Source organism: Aspergillus steynii (assembly GCF_002849105.1).
Source record: "Aspergillus steynii IBT 23096 chromosome Unknown P170scaffold_2, whole genome shotgun sequence".
NCBI lineage: Eukaryota > Fungi > Ascomycota > Eurotiomycetes > Eurotiales > Aspergillaceae > Aspergillus > Aspergillus steynii.
This window is the reverse complement of record NW_020194399.1, coordinates 5,443,912-5,457,746: the sequence shown is the minus strand read 5'-3', so window position 1 is coordinate 5,457,746 and position 13,835 is coordinate 5,443,912. Positions and strand designations below refer to the sequence as shown.

The 13,835-nt window shown below is 48.3% G+C and overlaps 8 protein-coding genes across 8 annotated transcripts; 5 read left to right on the top strand and 3 right to left on the bottom strand.

Annotated features, from left to right (window-relative positions):
* Positions 1-9: 9 nt before the first annotated feature.
* P170DRAFT_404306 (uncharacterized protein) lies at positions 10-1,053 on the bottom strand. Its single transcript, XM_024846520.1, has 2 exons — positions 981-1,053; positions 10-919 (listed from the first exon to the last, which is right to left on the bottom strand). The coding sequence occupies exon 2, from the start codon at positions 758-760 to the stop codon at positions 44-46; it is 717 nt and encodes a 238-aa protein (XP_024708596.1). The 5' UTR covers positions 761-919; positions 981-1,053; the 3' UTR covers positions 10-43.
* A 756-nt stretch (positions 1,054-1,809) lies between these two features.
* P170DRAFT_404305 (NAD(P)/FAD-dependent oxidoreductase) lies at positions 1,810-3,030 on the bottom strand (the record flags this gene model as incomplete). The annotated part of the gene is made up of 1 exon (XM_024846519.1): positions 1,810-3,030. One exon carries the CDS (start codon positions 3,028-3,030, stop codon positions 1,810-1,812), a length of 1,221 nt encoding a protein of 406 aa, XP_024708595.1.
* Positions 3,031-3,558: 528 nt separating this feature from the next.
* P170DRAFT_490309 (NAD(P)-binding protein) lies at positions 3,559-5,163 on the top strand (the record flags this gene model as incomplete). Its single annotated transcript, XM_024853992.1, has 5 exons — positions 3,559-3,575; positions 3,633-3,838; positions 3,920-3,997; positions 4,148-4,506; positions 4,573-5,163. 5 exons carry the CDS (start codon positions 3,559-3,561, stop codon positions 4,846-4,848), a joined length of 936 nt encoding a protein of 311 aa, XP_024708594.1. The 3' UTR covers positions 4,849-5,163.
* Positions 5,164-5,560: 397 nt separating this feature from the next.
* P170DRAFT_445078 (fungal specific transcription factor domain-containing protein) lies at positions 5,561-7,461 on the top strand (the record flags this gene model as incomplete). Its single annotated transcript, XM_024850678.1, has 2 exons — positions 5,561-6,415; positions 6,478-7,461. The coding sequence occupies 2 exons, from the start codon at positions 5,561-5,563 to the stop codon at positions 7,459-7,461; spliced, it is 1,839 nt and encodes a 612-aa protein (XP_024708593.1).
* Positions 7,462-8,284: 823 nt separating this feature from the next.
* On the top strand, positions 8,285-9,215 carry P170DRAFT_127652 (Zn(II)2Cys6 transcription factor domain-containing protein). The gene is made up of 3 exons (XM_024842392.1): positions 8,285-8,687; positions 8,745-8,821; positions 8,894-9,215. Exons 1-3 carry the CDS (start codon positions 8,496-8,498, stop codon positions 9,093-9,095), a joined length of 471 nt encoding a protein of 156 aa, XP_024708592.1. The 5' UTR covers positions 8,285-8,495; the 3' UTR covers positions 9,096-9,215.
* On the top strand, positions 8,986-11,103 carry P170DRAFT_404297 (fungal specific transcription factor domain-containing protein). Its single transcript, XM_024846518.1, has 3 exons — positions 8,986-9,645; positions 9,719-9,856; positions 9,911-11,103. Exons 1-3 carry the CDS (start codon positions 9,335-9,337, stop codon positions 10,938-10,940), a joined length of 1,479 nt encoding a protein of 492 aa, XP_024708591.1. The 5' UTR covers positions 8,986-9,334; the 3' UTR covers positions 10,941-11,103.
* Positions 11,074-12,320, bottom strand: P170DRAFT_434979 (alpha/beta hydrolase). Its single transcript, XM_024848844.1, has one exon. The coding sequence runs from the start codon at positions 12,188-12,190 to the stop codon at positions 11,288-11,290; it is 903 nt and encodes a 300-aa protein (XP_024708590.1). The 5' UTR covers positions 12,191-12,320; the 3' UTR covers positions 11,074-11,287.
* A 254-nt stretch (positions 12,321-12,574) lies between these two features.
* P170DRAFT_379907 (alpha/beta hydrolase) lies at positions 12,575-13,791 on the top strand. Its single transcript, XM_024845508.1, has one exon. It carries the CDS (start codon positions 12,640-12,642, stop codon positions 13,579-13,581), a length of 942 nt encoding a protein of 313 aa, XP_024708589.1. The 5' UTR covers positions 12,575-12,639; the 3' UTR covers positions 13,582-13,791.
* The last annotated feature ends 44 nt before the right edge of the window (positions 13,792-13,835 follow it).

The window sequence follows — 13,835 nt, the reverse complement described above, 5'->3', positions numbered from 1 at the left end:
TGTGCACCAGCCGCTATCAATATTAAGCACTACACACATCAGTTCAAGATCCCTCCCAGTTCACAGTCTCTGGTTGGTAACCCGCGAACAATTGGCGCGCCTCGAGCTCTACATGATCCATGCTCGCATATTCACCATGCCAACACTTCTTAATGATCTGGCCAAAGACAACATACTCAACATTTGGCCATGAAGTAGGCCAACAAAGATCGGGATTCTCAGCACCGAAGAAATAGTACTTATGTACCTGCCAGGAAGCAATCGAGTAAAGAATCCAACCGAGGTGGAGGATCTCAATCCGAGCATTCAGATCATTTTCGTTCGCAGAAGCAGGGTCAGCATCAAGAGGCAGTAAGATCGACTGGCCAAAGTCGGCAACGTTAAGCTGCTCGTCTATGATTAAAATATTCCGAAGAGCAATATCATCCACAAATACTCTGCGAGAGTGGATGTAGGCGAAAGTCTTGATCAAACGTATAATCCACTCAATCTTCAGTGTATCCTCGCGCTCTGGATGCTTTTCTAGATAGCATTCCAGGTCGTCTTGCGCTCGCGCTAGCTCAATCCCGTACCGGGATGTTTGGAAACAAGGGATGATCCCTTCATGGCTACCCAGGCGTTCGAAGACTAGGAGCTCATTCTCTAGGATCTTCTGGTTGACTTCGTTCATGTATTCTGCATCTCCAGCGTCTCGGAGTTGCGATTGCTTAGCTTTCTTGACAACGCGGCCTTCCCCTATCTCATGAACAACCCCGGTCATGCCAACCCCTACGACGGGGAGGTCGAGATAAGGGTCATGAGTAAGCGGAGGGTGCTTGGTATCAGGCTGGCTCGTAGTGTTCCCAGGCTTGATCGGTTGAAGTGGAGATTGGGTCGGTTGAGATACCGTGTCGGTTCTAGGGGGTTCGACGTCGATGGGCTAAGAAAAGAAGCTTTAGCAGCTGCCGACCACGGTGGAGGGGGAAATCATTCACACGCACCTTTGAGTCGCCTGACTCCTGGATGCTAGTAGGGCGGATTACATTGCAGAGCCAGTGGTGGATCTTCGAGAGGATCATCATTTAGGAGAGACCTGACCTGATACGATAGACGGCGGTTAAGGACGCCGCCCAAGTGGAGTTGGTTGCGGGAAGGCGGAAGGAAGATCCATTTATCCTACTTGTGGCTACGGGGAGTCGCCAAGGGATAGCAAGGCGATTAGATTGAAACTGTACCGACGTCATTGTATGGTCAATCATGCTTTGGTCATTGGAGTTTGCACCTGAAGAAAGTCGGGATTAGATGGATCATCAAACGGAGATGATCTACTGACGGAGGAAAGATCTCGAAGACCACCGTGGGTCCTGAACTACATCAGGCAGGCCATGAAGTCGATGGGAGGTCCAACATCTACTATTGTTCGTTGCACCTTTTTGGTTGGCCAGCTGAGTGAGGATAAGTAGAAGTACTTATTGATGGGTCGTCCAACTAGCATGATGCATAGGATAAGGACGACCTGTGTAGGGCCTTTCCAAGAATTCCAAGCCCGGATATATAACCTGTCAGCTTCATCATAAGGTGATACTGTCCCAGTGTCCCTCAATAGACTGACAATCTATCGTATATAAAAGAGAGAAAAAAGATTATAAAGACGCGTGCTTAATAGCAAATTTATTTGTCTCTAAGCTAGATATACCACTCTGGTGGTCCTGCCTATCAGATCATGAATTGTCTCATCCTCTACAGCAGATCCAAGGAAAGCTCCTATGTATAATGAGGTGGGCTTGAATAAGTTACTCTATACTTAGGTTATTGTGAACAAGAATAACCTTAGATAACTGCTCGCTCCGTCAGTGGCCGACCTTCTAGAATCCGTGTATAAGATAGTGCGCTGAGATCCAATGTCTTGAACTCCCCATACACAACCAATTCCGCAATGCCACGACCGCAAGCTGGGGCTTGCTGACTCCCATGGCCCGAGAAACCGACACAGAAAAGAAAGTTGCGGATACTGTTGTGTGCGCCAACGACTGCGTTGTGGTCAAATGTATTGAACTCGTAGTGGCCCATCCACGAGTCAGTGACTCGCGCGGTAGAAAATTGAGGAATACGACGAGATATAATAGGGAAGACCTTTTCGTCCCAAGCATTTTCGGCAAAGCTAAAGTCGTTCACATCAACTGCGACGTCTGCCCCAGTCGGCGGACAACCAACAAGATAGTCCTTGTCGGCATAAGAACGGAGGTGTACACCAGATGGATCAATGGTCAGAGGTAGGTCTTGAGAAAGTGGATCATCAACTGAAAAGATATAAGTATATCGCCGCCGGGCCTCAATGGGTAGTTCAACCCCAACCAACGAAGCGACCTGGGCGGCACGGGTGCCCGCGGCGTTGATAACCTTGTCGGCACTAATCCTCTCGCCATCCAGAAGCTCGATAGCTTGAATTTGACCTTTATCGATGACCATGTTGACCACTTCATTGCAGATGTATTCAATCCCATTGTCGCAGCTGGTCTTGCGCATCCATTCGACCATCCCAAACGCATTGAAACACCCCTCGTCCTTGGTATTCAAGCTTCCGGAGTCAAGGTCATCCGTATAAAAGAAAGGGTATCTTTCTTTTATGTCTGTTGTAGGGATTATTTGCGTCCCTGCACCAAGGCGAGACTGCAGCTGTTGATCCTTCTCGAGGACTTTCGTGAAGGACTCGGAATCAGACAGGTATAGGTAGCCGAAATCGCGAATTGGAGGCTGTGGGACGCAAGGATCAAGGCCAAAATTGGCCCCGAAACGCTTGGCAAAGTCTGCTGCATACTGTGCGATTTCGATGTTGATCTTGGTTGCAAACTGTTGGCGCATGCAGTTGTTGCTTGCCTTGGTGGCAGAATATTGCAACGAGGGGTCACGCTCAACGACGAGAACTGAGCCGCTGAAATCCGGGTTGGTGCTCAAGTGCCAGGCAATCGAGGTGCCACTGGTCGCGCCTCCAATAATCACGACATCGTAGTGTTTCTGGCTCGGGGTGGTGGGGAAACTGGTAGATGACATTGTGGGTAATAGAGGCTAGGGCAAGCTGATAGATAGAACGAATGAATGAGATAGAGAGTTCACACAGGAAAGACACTGCATTTTATATCCTTCTCATTCTAGTCACTCTTTGTGATAACATGTTTAGTTCTCGTGATAACTTTCTATTTGTGATCACCTCCATTTCGTGATAGATTTCCAAATTGGTTTAAGGTTCAACACAGTGGATGGGAAAGGGGATTGAAGGGCATAATTACGTAGTCTATCGATCCCTTTTGAAAACAAAAATGTTATTTTTCTACTTGTCTCGCCAAGCCGCTCCCCCCTTTAGGAAGGTGGCTGCCCCGCTCCCTAAATTTGGCAGGATATGCCGATTATGTGATCATTAGGTACTGTGCGGGAAACTATGAAGACAAATTGAAGCAAAGGAATAGCCAGGCCTATATAAGGACCTGTTTCTTGTTCTTCTATTTACCTTCGATCGCCTTGGTTTTATCCCAACAACTTGATTCTTTTCAGTCGAACGTGCCGAAGACCTTATTATTCACAATGAGCCGTATCTTAATGTAGGCCACATTCTCGCTCCACGTCCTACAAGCATGATTAAGTCTCACGTTTCGCAGAACAGGTGTCACCGGGTACATCGGCGGAGACGTGTTGTATGGCATTTCCCAAGCTTTGACCTCTTCAAGCATTGTAGCTCTAGTTCGAAATGAGGCTCGAGCAGCTGCAGTCACAGAGAAATTCCCGAGTGTGACCCCCTTGATCGGAGACCTGGATTCGACCGCAATAATCCGCCAAGAAGCGCAAGAGGCCGATGTCGTGCTAAGTATGGTTTGCTCCTAGTTTTCGAAATCATATGTCATATATCTAGAGAATCTTTTGTACTGACGTCTGAAATTAACGATAGACCTTGCGAGTTCTAGCCACGGGGCGAGTGCTAAGGCAATTGCAGAGGGGCTGGCGAAGACAGAACGCAAGTCTCCAGGTATTTAGTCCGCTATCCTTAGACAAATAATAAGTTCTGACTAAATTACAGTTTGAATTCAAATTGGTGGCGGGAGTGTCTTGTGCGGATCGGGGATTGCGTCCAAAGCCTATGGCCAACCCGGCTTCAAGCTCCATAACGATCTCCCAGGAGTTTCGGAGGTCCAGGATATAATCACTACATCTCCTAAGAGAGTTGTGGACCATATCCTTCGAGATCTGAATTTTAGTCAGCCAAACATCCGTACGGCAACAGTGTATGGACCTCTGATCTATGGTCAAGGCAGAGGCCCGGTCAATAAGCGGAGCATCCAGCTTCCAGACCTAGCAAAGGCTACCCTGAACTATGGCCATGGCGTTCATGTGGGGAGGGGTCTTAATGCTTGGAGCAATATCCATATCACTGATTTGACTCGTCTGATCGTGGCATTAGTTTTAGAGGCATCGCGACCGTCTAATCCGCAGCTGTGGAATGCGAATGGAGTATTCTTTGCTGAATCTGGGCGGATGGTAAGCCTTCTCCCTGGCTTTACTCTTTCTGTGGTTTGTTTAGTAACACGTCTTCCATTACTCCAGTCCTTTGGAGACATTTCCAAGCGAATTTCAGTCTTCGCTCACTCCAAGGGCCTTATCAGATCACCCGAATCTGTCGACATCGATGCAGAAACTGCGGACAGTCTCACGCCCCATGGATCTGTGCTTTGGGGCACAAATGTGCAGTATCAAGCTATTCGAGCGAGGGAACTCCTTGGCTGGTGTCCACAAGGCCCTAGTCTTGAGGAAGAGATTCCTCGAGCAACTTTAGTCGAGGCGACATCTGGTCGCTCGAAATCGCTGGAGAAATTAGCCTGAGTCTGATGATGTTCTTTTTATGTGTTCATGGTAGATAATCTATAAGCTGGCCAACTAGGTTATGCTCGAATATACATCGTCCAATGCAATAAGGGCCTTTTTCTTCTTCATTCTCCCGCCTTTCCAACCACTAGCATAGTGAGGATATGAAAGTATATCTACGTATTGGTGTTAGTTCCATTATCACTCCTTGGTGTGCCCAATTTGGTGTGCACGCCTACAATAAATGTGGATTGTAGTGGCAAAGCTGCCGATGACAAATCATTTGGCGACCTTCCAAGACCACTAACTATGACACTTACCCCCAGTTTCGGATCGGCCGACCGGGAAAAAAAGGTCAGGTCATCTCACTAGCAACAGCCGGCATTTGAGGACAATTCGATTTCATTTTCAGGTCCGCCCTGAGAACCTCCGTCATATGACGCCTCGTGACCGTTCCTTAACAGGCTGTGGTGCTTGTCGCCTCCGTCATTTGAAATGTGACGAATCTCGCCCAGATTGCCACATGTGCCTCACAAACGGCCGGGCTTGTCCTGGATACACACCTCAGTTTAAATGGATGCAATTCTCACATGAGTCAGGCCACTCTCTCAGTAAAGAGGTTGACGACCGTGTCTTTCGTCGTCCATTATATCACAGTCAGATCTTGAACCCTTTCCGCTTCCAACATGAGTCCTTCCTAACTCAATCAGTAGAGAGTCAACAAGAAGTAATGACAAGGGCCACCACCAACAGCCTTGGCAAACAAAAAGCAAGTGCCGCATTAGAGAGCCTTGATGCTTGGCTAGTAAGCCGCGATCAAACAACGTCCCTTGAAGATTCATCACATTTCTGGGGACCTTTTGGGATCTTGGATCTATCAATAGACAACAGTACCCAATATGACCAGTCAAGGCTGATCACGAGCCAGGGAGAAAATTTACAGCAAACACACAATTCGCTGTTGTCCAGTCCAGAGAGCATTTCTGTGACAGAAACTGACTGTTATGTTCAAGAAGCGCATATTGGCACGTCAACTTCTGATGAGACTGCTACTAACCTCATAACACCGCTTGATGTGGATTTCACGATCGATACTGGTTCCTTTAATCAGAGCATTTCCAGCCGAAACTCTTCCCCATGCTTGCTACCAAAGAACACTCCACCTATTCTATTGGACATACCAGAGAACCATTTAACTTGTCCACCGGTTCCACCAAAAGCTCTTGAGCTTTTACGGTATTACACAGAATACCGTGCTTCGCCACTGTTATCTTTGCGGGGAGCGCGCAGTTGCCCGTGGCACACAATACAGCTTCCGAGCGCGAAGAAAACGTATGCCGAACTTCTCCTACACCAACCGGTCAGCCATACTGGCCTATCTCTCTTCTTCTCCCTTCTTGCTGCTAGCTCCCTACATCTCGCGTCTCGAGGTGATCATTCTGACAGTTGGGTCAAGCTGCGTGACTCATATGAGCAAACGTCCAGGCAGCATCTCAATATTGCGTTGAAGGAAGAAGTTGCGGGAGAAAATCGTGTAAAATATAAGGAGCTACTGATGGCTTTGTTGTCGATGGTAATGATTGAGGTATCTACTCATGCTACCTTCCACGGTTCATGATGAACAGCCCTGATTAATACATTCTATAGATATTCCGTGGACAATATTGCAGGGCCCAGAACCTTCTCGTTGAGGCTGAGCTCCTGATTAGACGGCGAGGCTTGCCAAAGGTGCACAAGTCTCTCAAAGTCCGATCTCTCCATCACGTCTACACCTATTTGCGGGTTATGGCTGAGAGCACGTGTGGCTGTGCCCTCGTCAGCATTTGTCCTCAGCGCCCTAACTCCAGTCTTCTCTCGGCTGAGCCCTCTTACCACTTACTGCGCAGCTTTCGTGTAGCAGACCACACTACAACTACCGATCTTGATGCCCACTTTGAAAAACCCCTAGAGTCTGGTTATAATGACATACATCTAGAATTAATGGGAGGATGGAATAACTCTCTCTTCCCAGCGATGTATGGGTTACCGGAGTCATTGATGGGACTTTTATCCCACACTATTCGCCTGGCAAATGAACAAGAGCTTTTGAACCGCGACACAACTCTGGATGTTGATATTGTCGCAAATCTGAGTCTGCGAACAAGGGCCCTAGAACATAAGATTCTTTCTTGGGACAGAACACAGTCGTTTATGCATTCGACAGAGTCAGGTGTCAGCAGTGCAAGAAGCAAGAAGATTCTCCATTACAGTTCACTTGCTATGCATCAAGGTCTTGTTCTCTTCTATTACCGGCGAATTCACAACATCAATGCGTTGATTCTGCAAGATACCGTTCGCAGGGTCTTGGAATTTGCAGAAGAGAGTGCCACCAATGACAACGCAGCTGATGATCTCAACCCATTACTGCTATGGCCTTGCTTCATAGCAGCGTGTGAAGCTTTAGAGCCAAGCTTACGAGATCGATCTCTCAAGTGGCTGCTCGATGCTGACCGTCGGACACCTGCTCCATCCTTCTTCGTCGCTGCTGACGTAGCTCGAAAGGTATGGAGTCTGCGCGAAGAAACCGAGGATTATACACTTAGCTGGTTTGAAGCGATGGGACCAGATCGGTGTCCAATTATTGTAATATAAACAGCATTCATTATGTTGACTTGTACGTTTGCGGGCATGATAATTACTGCTCCAATTTCTCTCGGTTCCTTCGTTCACCTCTTCCGATGGATATTTGATAGATCTTGAAGAAGTTACTAGCGAGTATGCTGTTCTGACATACTGACAACATGTGCAATCTTATTCTAACGGTTATGAGATGAGATATATAAACTTTGAAGATCGTGTTGCACATAGTCGAGAGGCAGAACCATGTTATCATAATCCAATTCCCACGTTCACATCATCTGTCTTTATTATTCTTGTTGTATCTTACCAAGAGATATATATACTCTCGAAAGGTAGGTATGGGGCCACCGCAGTAATCTAAATAAGATATCATGTAAATGACTGGATACGATGCACTAAAAGAGTTTAATTACTTGTCTTTTAGTAGGTTTTTTGCAGTTGATGCATACATAAAATGGTCGCAGGAGATAATATAATGGCGAAACGCCTCCATAGTTATTGTGTCTTAGGGCCTCTGCTATCCTTAAAGAAGTGCACTATCTATTCCATATTTCAGTAGGACCAAGTACATACGACCACAGGGTGAGGAGAACAGGGCTTCCCGTCCGCTCAGCCGTACTTAAGCCTCACGCCGGCCGGTTAGTAGTTGGGTGGGTGACCACCAGCGAATCCCGACTGTTGTATGTTTTTGCTTTCTTTTTTACTTTGCTCACTTACTGATTGAATCGGGCCTTTTTTTTATAGGCGAGATTGTTTGCTTATACATGCTCAAACAGTTGACTGCTCTTTTCTAATAACGCCTGCCGGGATACCGTCACAGGCACATGGTTAGGAATGCCAAGCCGAAAACCGCCACTTTTCCGAGAATACTGCATTGATGCTCGACCTTTTGAAGGTTCAACTACCTTATATCCGATTTCTAGTAGTCGTCTTGTCTATCTTGGATTAGATACAACCGCAGAGTACTGTTTTCTGGTCAGAATGATGACTAAGATACGCTTTCGGCCGACGGCTGCCGGGAAACCCGAAAACCTTCGGGTTGAAGAATGTGGTTTACGATACCCGCGGGCGGTGTAGAACCGTACGTGTTGACTGCAACAACCTGCTCTACTATCTTCTATCGCTATTTATTCCGGGTTGACACAGTGTTGAGCATGCCGGCCTCGAGTACCCCGCAGTCGTTGAAGCGCAGACGTGTGGTGACATCTTGTTCCGAGTGTTATCGCCGAAAGCAAAAGGTTCTGACTTGTCGCCTTGTTGTGGAAATCTCAGACTGCCGTCTGACCTCCATCTAGTGTGACCGTAAAACTCCATGCAACAATTGCAAGGCCCGAAACGTCATTGCCCAATGTGTCTACGATGCATACGCCCCGTAAGTAACTTCGTATCCATTCATTACAAGCTGTCGCTTCGATCCGATATCGTCATTTAACGCGTTCAATAGAGTCAAACCAGCAGACAAGCACCAGGAATCGGCCTCCAATGCCGAGTCCGGCACGGACCCAGTAGAATTACTGGGATCCGTAGAAGGGATGGCCCAAGGCTCGGCCGATCTTGGCTATTCGCTGGTTTCTGACAGCAATACGTTCGTGGGATTGCAAGAAGTATGTAAAATCTTTGCCGGAGTGTACTTTCCCGCCGCCTAACTGACTGAAATGAGATCATCGGGAATGAGGAATTTGAAAACATCACAGTCCCTCGCAATTACGCACCACGAACCCTACTACCCAAAAGGGACACTGAAACGTTCCTTGGAAAACTGCCGCCCAGGCCTATCATCCAAGCACTTGTCGATTTCTTTTTTGATCATGTCAATTGGCATTACTCTATTCTGGAGAGGTTTTATTTTGACAGCTTGCTTTCACGATGGCCACCTTCGGAAGAAATGGAGACCGTGAGCTACCTGACAACTAAAGAACTTTCCATGGAGATGCGATATTTTCCGGCCTTACTCTTCCAAGTGATTGCCTTATCACTGCAATTTGTACCAACTGGCTGGGACGTCTGGTCAAGGTTACCCGCAGCGGGAATTTTGGCTTCGGAGCAATATAGCGACCTCGGTGACGAGCTGTTGTCGCTGTTGGGGAGACCTGGGTTGGCTCTCGTTGCAGTTCAAGCAGACTTCCTCCGGTCATCGTGGCTGAAGAATTGCGGACGAGGCATTGAATCTTGGCATACGGTTGGATCTGCTATTAGGTTCGTACGACCCTGGCTGTTCTCTAACAAACTCGTGTTCCAAATGGACTAACTCGTTGGCATCACTCTGCAGACAGGCTCAAGAACTTCGACTTCATCAGCAAAAGGAAATTCATCAGACTCATCACTTAAATGTTGGCAAAACGCTAAGTTTGTTCTGGTACGAAGAGAATAAGAAACGCCTTTGGATTAATCTGTTCGTCTGGGATAGGTGAGACTGATACACCCAGATGCTTTATGGATTTCCTTCATCTGATTGGCTTAGCTTCATGGCGATGATTCTCGGTCGCCCTCGGATGATAAACTTGGATGACTGTGATACGAAGCCGCCTATGAATTGTAATATCCCTAGGGACCCTTCCACCGCGATACCGATGACAGTGCGCCCTGAAGACAGTCACAGTCCTGTAATGATCTCCGCGCCACTATTTCGATACTCTCTTGCATGCAAAGTGCATAAAATGAAGGCTACGAGAGCAGACAGCCCTCGCCTGACCAATTACACTATTGTCCAAACGTTACATGAGGAAATAATGTTATTGATGGACGAATTGCCTCCTTTCTTGCGGCTAAAAAACGCAGACACTACCTGGGACCTTGAGCACCAGTATCTCCCCCAGCTTCGCCAGGAGTTACAGGTTATGCTGAACCTATTCGTTATGGCATTACATCGACCACATATTATATCTAACGAAGAGAGTAGAAGAGCCGCTTTGCAGGCGGCGCTTCAAACGCTTGATTGTCAACGGTGCTTTTTCGCACAGGCTGAAAAAGATCAATACCACTTATTTGGCATGGCATTTTATACGGTGGATGCCTCATTTCTTGTCTCTATCATCGCCATTTTATTTCCGCCGTCAAGTCATAAAGCTAAACAAAGGGTTGACCAAAGCCTCCAGCATGCTATTGAGGACCTCTCCAGAATGCAGTCCTCCAATCCGATCGCTAGGTCAGGCTTGGGGATTCTCCGGCACTGCTATCAAAAAGTGAAAATCACCTTTGAACCGCCCAACAGCGCTTCCGAGTCCAGGACCGTCTCGCACGGCACCCCTGGTGATGAATTGAATACCCTAATCAATGATGTTGGGCTTCAATCTTTTGATTCATGCCCAAACTTAGAGTCGGATACTTCTCAAGTTAACACAGCGTCTTGGCATGGGTCTCCAGATCTTCCTTCGCTGTCGATACCAGACGTCTTTAATCAGGGATACTGGTTGAACCAATTGAATATGATTTATCCGTCTATTTCCGACGAAGATACAGGGTTGCTGTGGGAGAGTCTTTATTCTGACTGAGACTTCGTGTCTTTCAGCCCTCATTGGCCTTCCAAGAGCTATACCACCCATCGAATGGTTGCGATGGATCACCTCTGGAAATGAACGAGAGAAGGGGTAGTTTGTCATAGTAAAGGATTTTGTATATATTTGCTATGAAAAGCCTAACACGAGTTGTCGAGTCATCCAATCCCCAGATGAAGCATTCTTAGTGTTATTCTCCACAACCGTGCTGCAGTGAATGGCGAGTCCCAGTAATCGTATTTCGCATCGCGTTTCGCAGTTGCTATATACTAACATCTATCCAGCTCCAACTTGCTCTGCCCTAAAGTGGACCGCACCAACAACTGACGTTAACCCGTCGGCCACTAGCCGAGATGTTTCTTCATGAATTCGGCAACGTTCTCAGCAGCCGGTCCGACATAAGCCTCGTTATCGTAGAAATCCATATGCGCACCGTTCGGAACAATAACCTTTTGCGTAGCACCGCCAATCATCTTATCCAATCGTTCAGTGTGCCACAGAGACCCTGCCTTTTCGCCAGCGATGAGAAGAGCAGGCTGCTTGAGGAACACATCTGCCAGATGGAAAGCATCAAACGTAAGGACGCGAGGAAAGCTGAGAAACAGCATTTTATTCTCCGCGCGCGGGTGCTGTGCGCGCGGGGTGAGGTAATAATCACTCGCTTCTCTCATATCCCTTGGAGTCGTGCTGTCCGGCTGGGGAGGGACGTAAGGAGCAGAAGCGCGTTCGGCACCCTTCGCTTCAGCAGAGATTTGGGCTGCAGCCGCACGAAGGGACTCGACTTGCTTGGAAGGATCTTCATCCCCATCCCACCCCTTGCGCGCGGAATCGCCAATGTTGACCATGCTGATGGTTGCCAGGGCCTTCAGCCGGTGGTCTGCCTTTGCCGCTGCAGCTGCGTAACCGCCTCCAGCGCAGATACCCACAACACCGATCTTCTCGGGGTCGACAGCATCAAGGGTTTGAAGATAGTCGATGACGGCGTAGACGTCGCTCACTCGTTCGTTCGGGTCTTCAAGGAAATGAGGTTCACCCCCACTAGCGCCCTGGAAGGAGGCGTCATAGGTGATTGTTGTGAAGCCAGCGGTTGCCAATTTCTGAGCATAGTTATGGGCGGTTTGCTCCTTGACACCACCGCCAGGATGGATGATCACTAGTCCGGGGGTTGTCTTTGCCGCTGGGTTCGAGGGTCTGAAGAGTAGGCCAGCCAAGTGGATTGGCCCCTTTTTGATGGAAATTTCGGTCATGGTGTGGAGCAGTTTTGAAGTCGAGATAACCGTCGCCTGGAAAGTTGGGCGCTGTGAAATATAATTCGATTTAATAAATTTCTGGGACCGTCATTATGACCCTCAAATTTATATTCGCATGGACGACAACAGCTGCGAAGGTCATGACGACACCGTCGGCCGATGGATCATTGGGGTGAAAAGTAGATCGGCCGCTATGATCCTTGGCATCGATAAGGGAGAGGAGGCAATGGCAATAATCTGGTACTGCTTTGGGAGCGGCAATATCGGACTTGGAAGATCGGCCGAAATCCATCGGTTGTAACGTTGAGCCCGAAGACTTCGGTTTCCAATAAGGTTAAGTCATGACATCCTATTGCCGAAATACAAGTATCCCCCTGCAGCCTTTGAAAACACACGCTGGCTTGTTACGAACAACAAACACCTATCTATCACACACGACTACAATCATGTCGGAGAATATCAAGTCTGTCAACATCCCAAATATTACGTGGAAGACTGCCGCCGACATCCACCTTCCACCCAACTTTGACGAGAAGAAGAAGTACCCCGCCGTCGTCTCTGCTCACCCTATCGGCTCCTGTAAGGAGCAGACCTCGGGCAACATATACGGAAAGGCAATTGCGGAGGCAGGATTTGTGGTTGTCGCCTTTGACGCTTCTTTCCAGGGCGCCTCCGGTGGCGAGCCTCGCTTTATCGAGGACCCTGAGTTCCGCGTCTCGGACTTTCGCTTTGTTGTCGACTACATCCAGACACTTCCCTATGTCGACGCCGAACGCATCGGCGTGCTCGGCATCTGTGGAGGTGGTGGCTACGCCATTAATGCGGCCATGACGGACTACCGTCTCAAGTGTTGCGTCGGCATCACGCCCGTGAACTTTGGTCGACTCTCCCGCGAAGCCTTTGGCAATTTCGACCCTGCTGGCTCATTGGAGAAGATGGCTAAACAGCGAACCATCGAGGCACAGGGTGGCCAACGTCTTGTTATCAATCTGCTGCCCCCATCTGTCGAGGAGGCCAAGAAATCGACCGCGGACATCGACGTCATCGAGGCGACCGAATACTACAAGACCCCCCGCGGCCAGGCGCCGAATGGCTGCACCAGCGGTCTTTATTCTTTCAATAGCGCCGCTCTCGCGTGGGATGCCTTCAATCATGCGGAGGTACTGATGACGAAGCCGCTCATGGCTGTCGTCGGTGACAAACCCGGTGGTTTCGGCGCCTACCGTGATGCCCAGGAGATATACGGGCGGGCTGGTTCCCAGGAGAAGCGCATCGTCGTACTGCCGGGGATCTCGCATTACATGCTTTATGACAAGCCCGAAGCTGTCAAGCCCGCGCTAGACCAGGTCCTACCCTTCCTTAAAGATCACCTTGGTAACGCTAGGTAGATCGGAATCTCCGCAGTCTAGGATATCATGAATAAACGAATTGTTATAAACTGGTCGAGGCGGAGCTTGTGCCCATCCTAAATCCAAACTCTTCTGTTGCATGCGTGAGAATTGGTCGCTGAATCTTCATCATTCGAGTAGAGTCCTGTTAGTTGTTGTTTTGTGATAGAACAGGGGACAAAATGCTGTAAACTATTCGCACTGCGTCAGGAAATATACTCTATTGTATACGATAGATTTTCTATAACTTTATG

Coding starts and splice junctions, on each gene's coding strand:
- P170DRAFT_404297 (XM_024846518.1), top strand. CDS start 9,335: ATGGAGACCGTGAGCTACCTGACAACTAAAGAACTTTCCATGGAGATG. Junction 9,646..9,718: donor ACGGTTGGATCTGCTATTAG/GTTCGTACGACC, acceptor ATCACTCTGCAG/ACAGGCTCAAGAACTTCGAC. Junction 9,857..9,910: donor AATCTGTTCGTCTGGGATAG/GTGAGACTGATA, acceptor TGATTGGCTTAG/CTTCATGGCGATGATTCTCG.
- P170DRAFT_127652 (XM_024842392.1), top strand. CDS start 8,496: ATGTGGTTTACGATACCCGCGGGCGGTGTAGAACCGTACGTGTTGACT. Junction 8,688..8,744: donor GTTATCGCCGAAAGCAAAAG/GTTCTGACTTGT, acceptor ACCTCCATCTAG/TGTGACCGTAAAACTCCATG. Junction 8,822..8,893: donor GTCTACGATGCATACGCCCC/GTAAGTAACTTC, acceptor CGCGTTCAATAG/AGTCAAACCAGCAGACAAGC.
- P170DRAFT_379907 (XM_024845508.1), top strand. CDS start 12,640: ATGTCGGAGAATATCAAGTCTGTCAACATCCCAAATATTACGTGGAAG.
- P170DRAFT_404306 (XM_024846520.1), bottom strand. CDS start 760: ATGACCGGGGTTGTTCATGAGATAGGGGAAGGCCGCGTTGTCAAGAAA.
- P170DRAFT_434979 (XM_024848844.1), bottom strand. CDS start 12,190: ATGACCGAAATTTCCATCAAAAAGGGGCCAATCCACTTGGCTGGCCTA.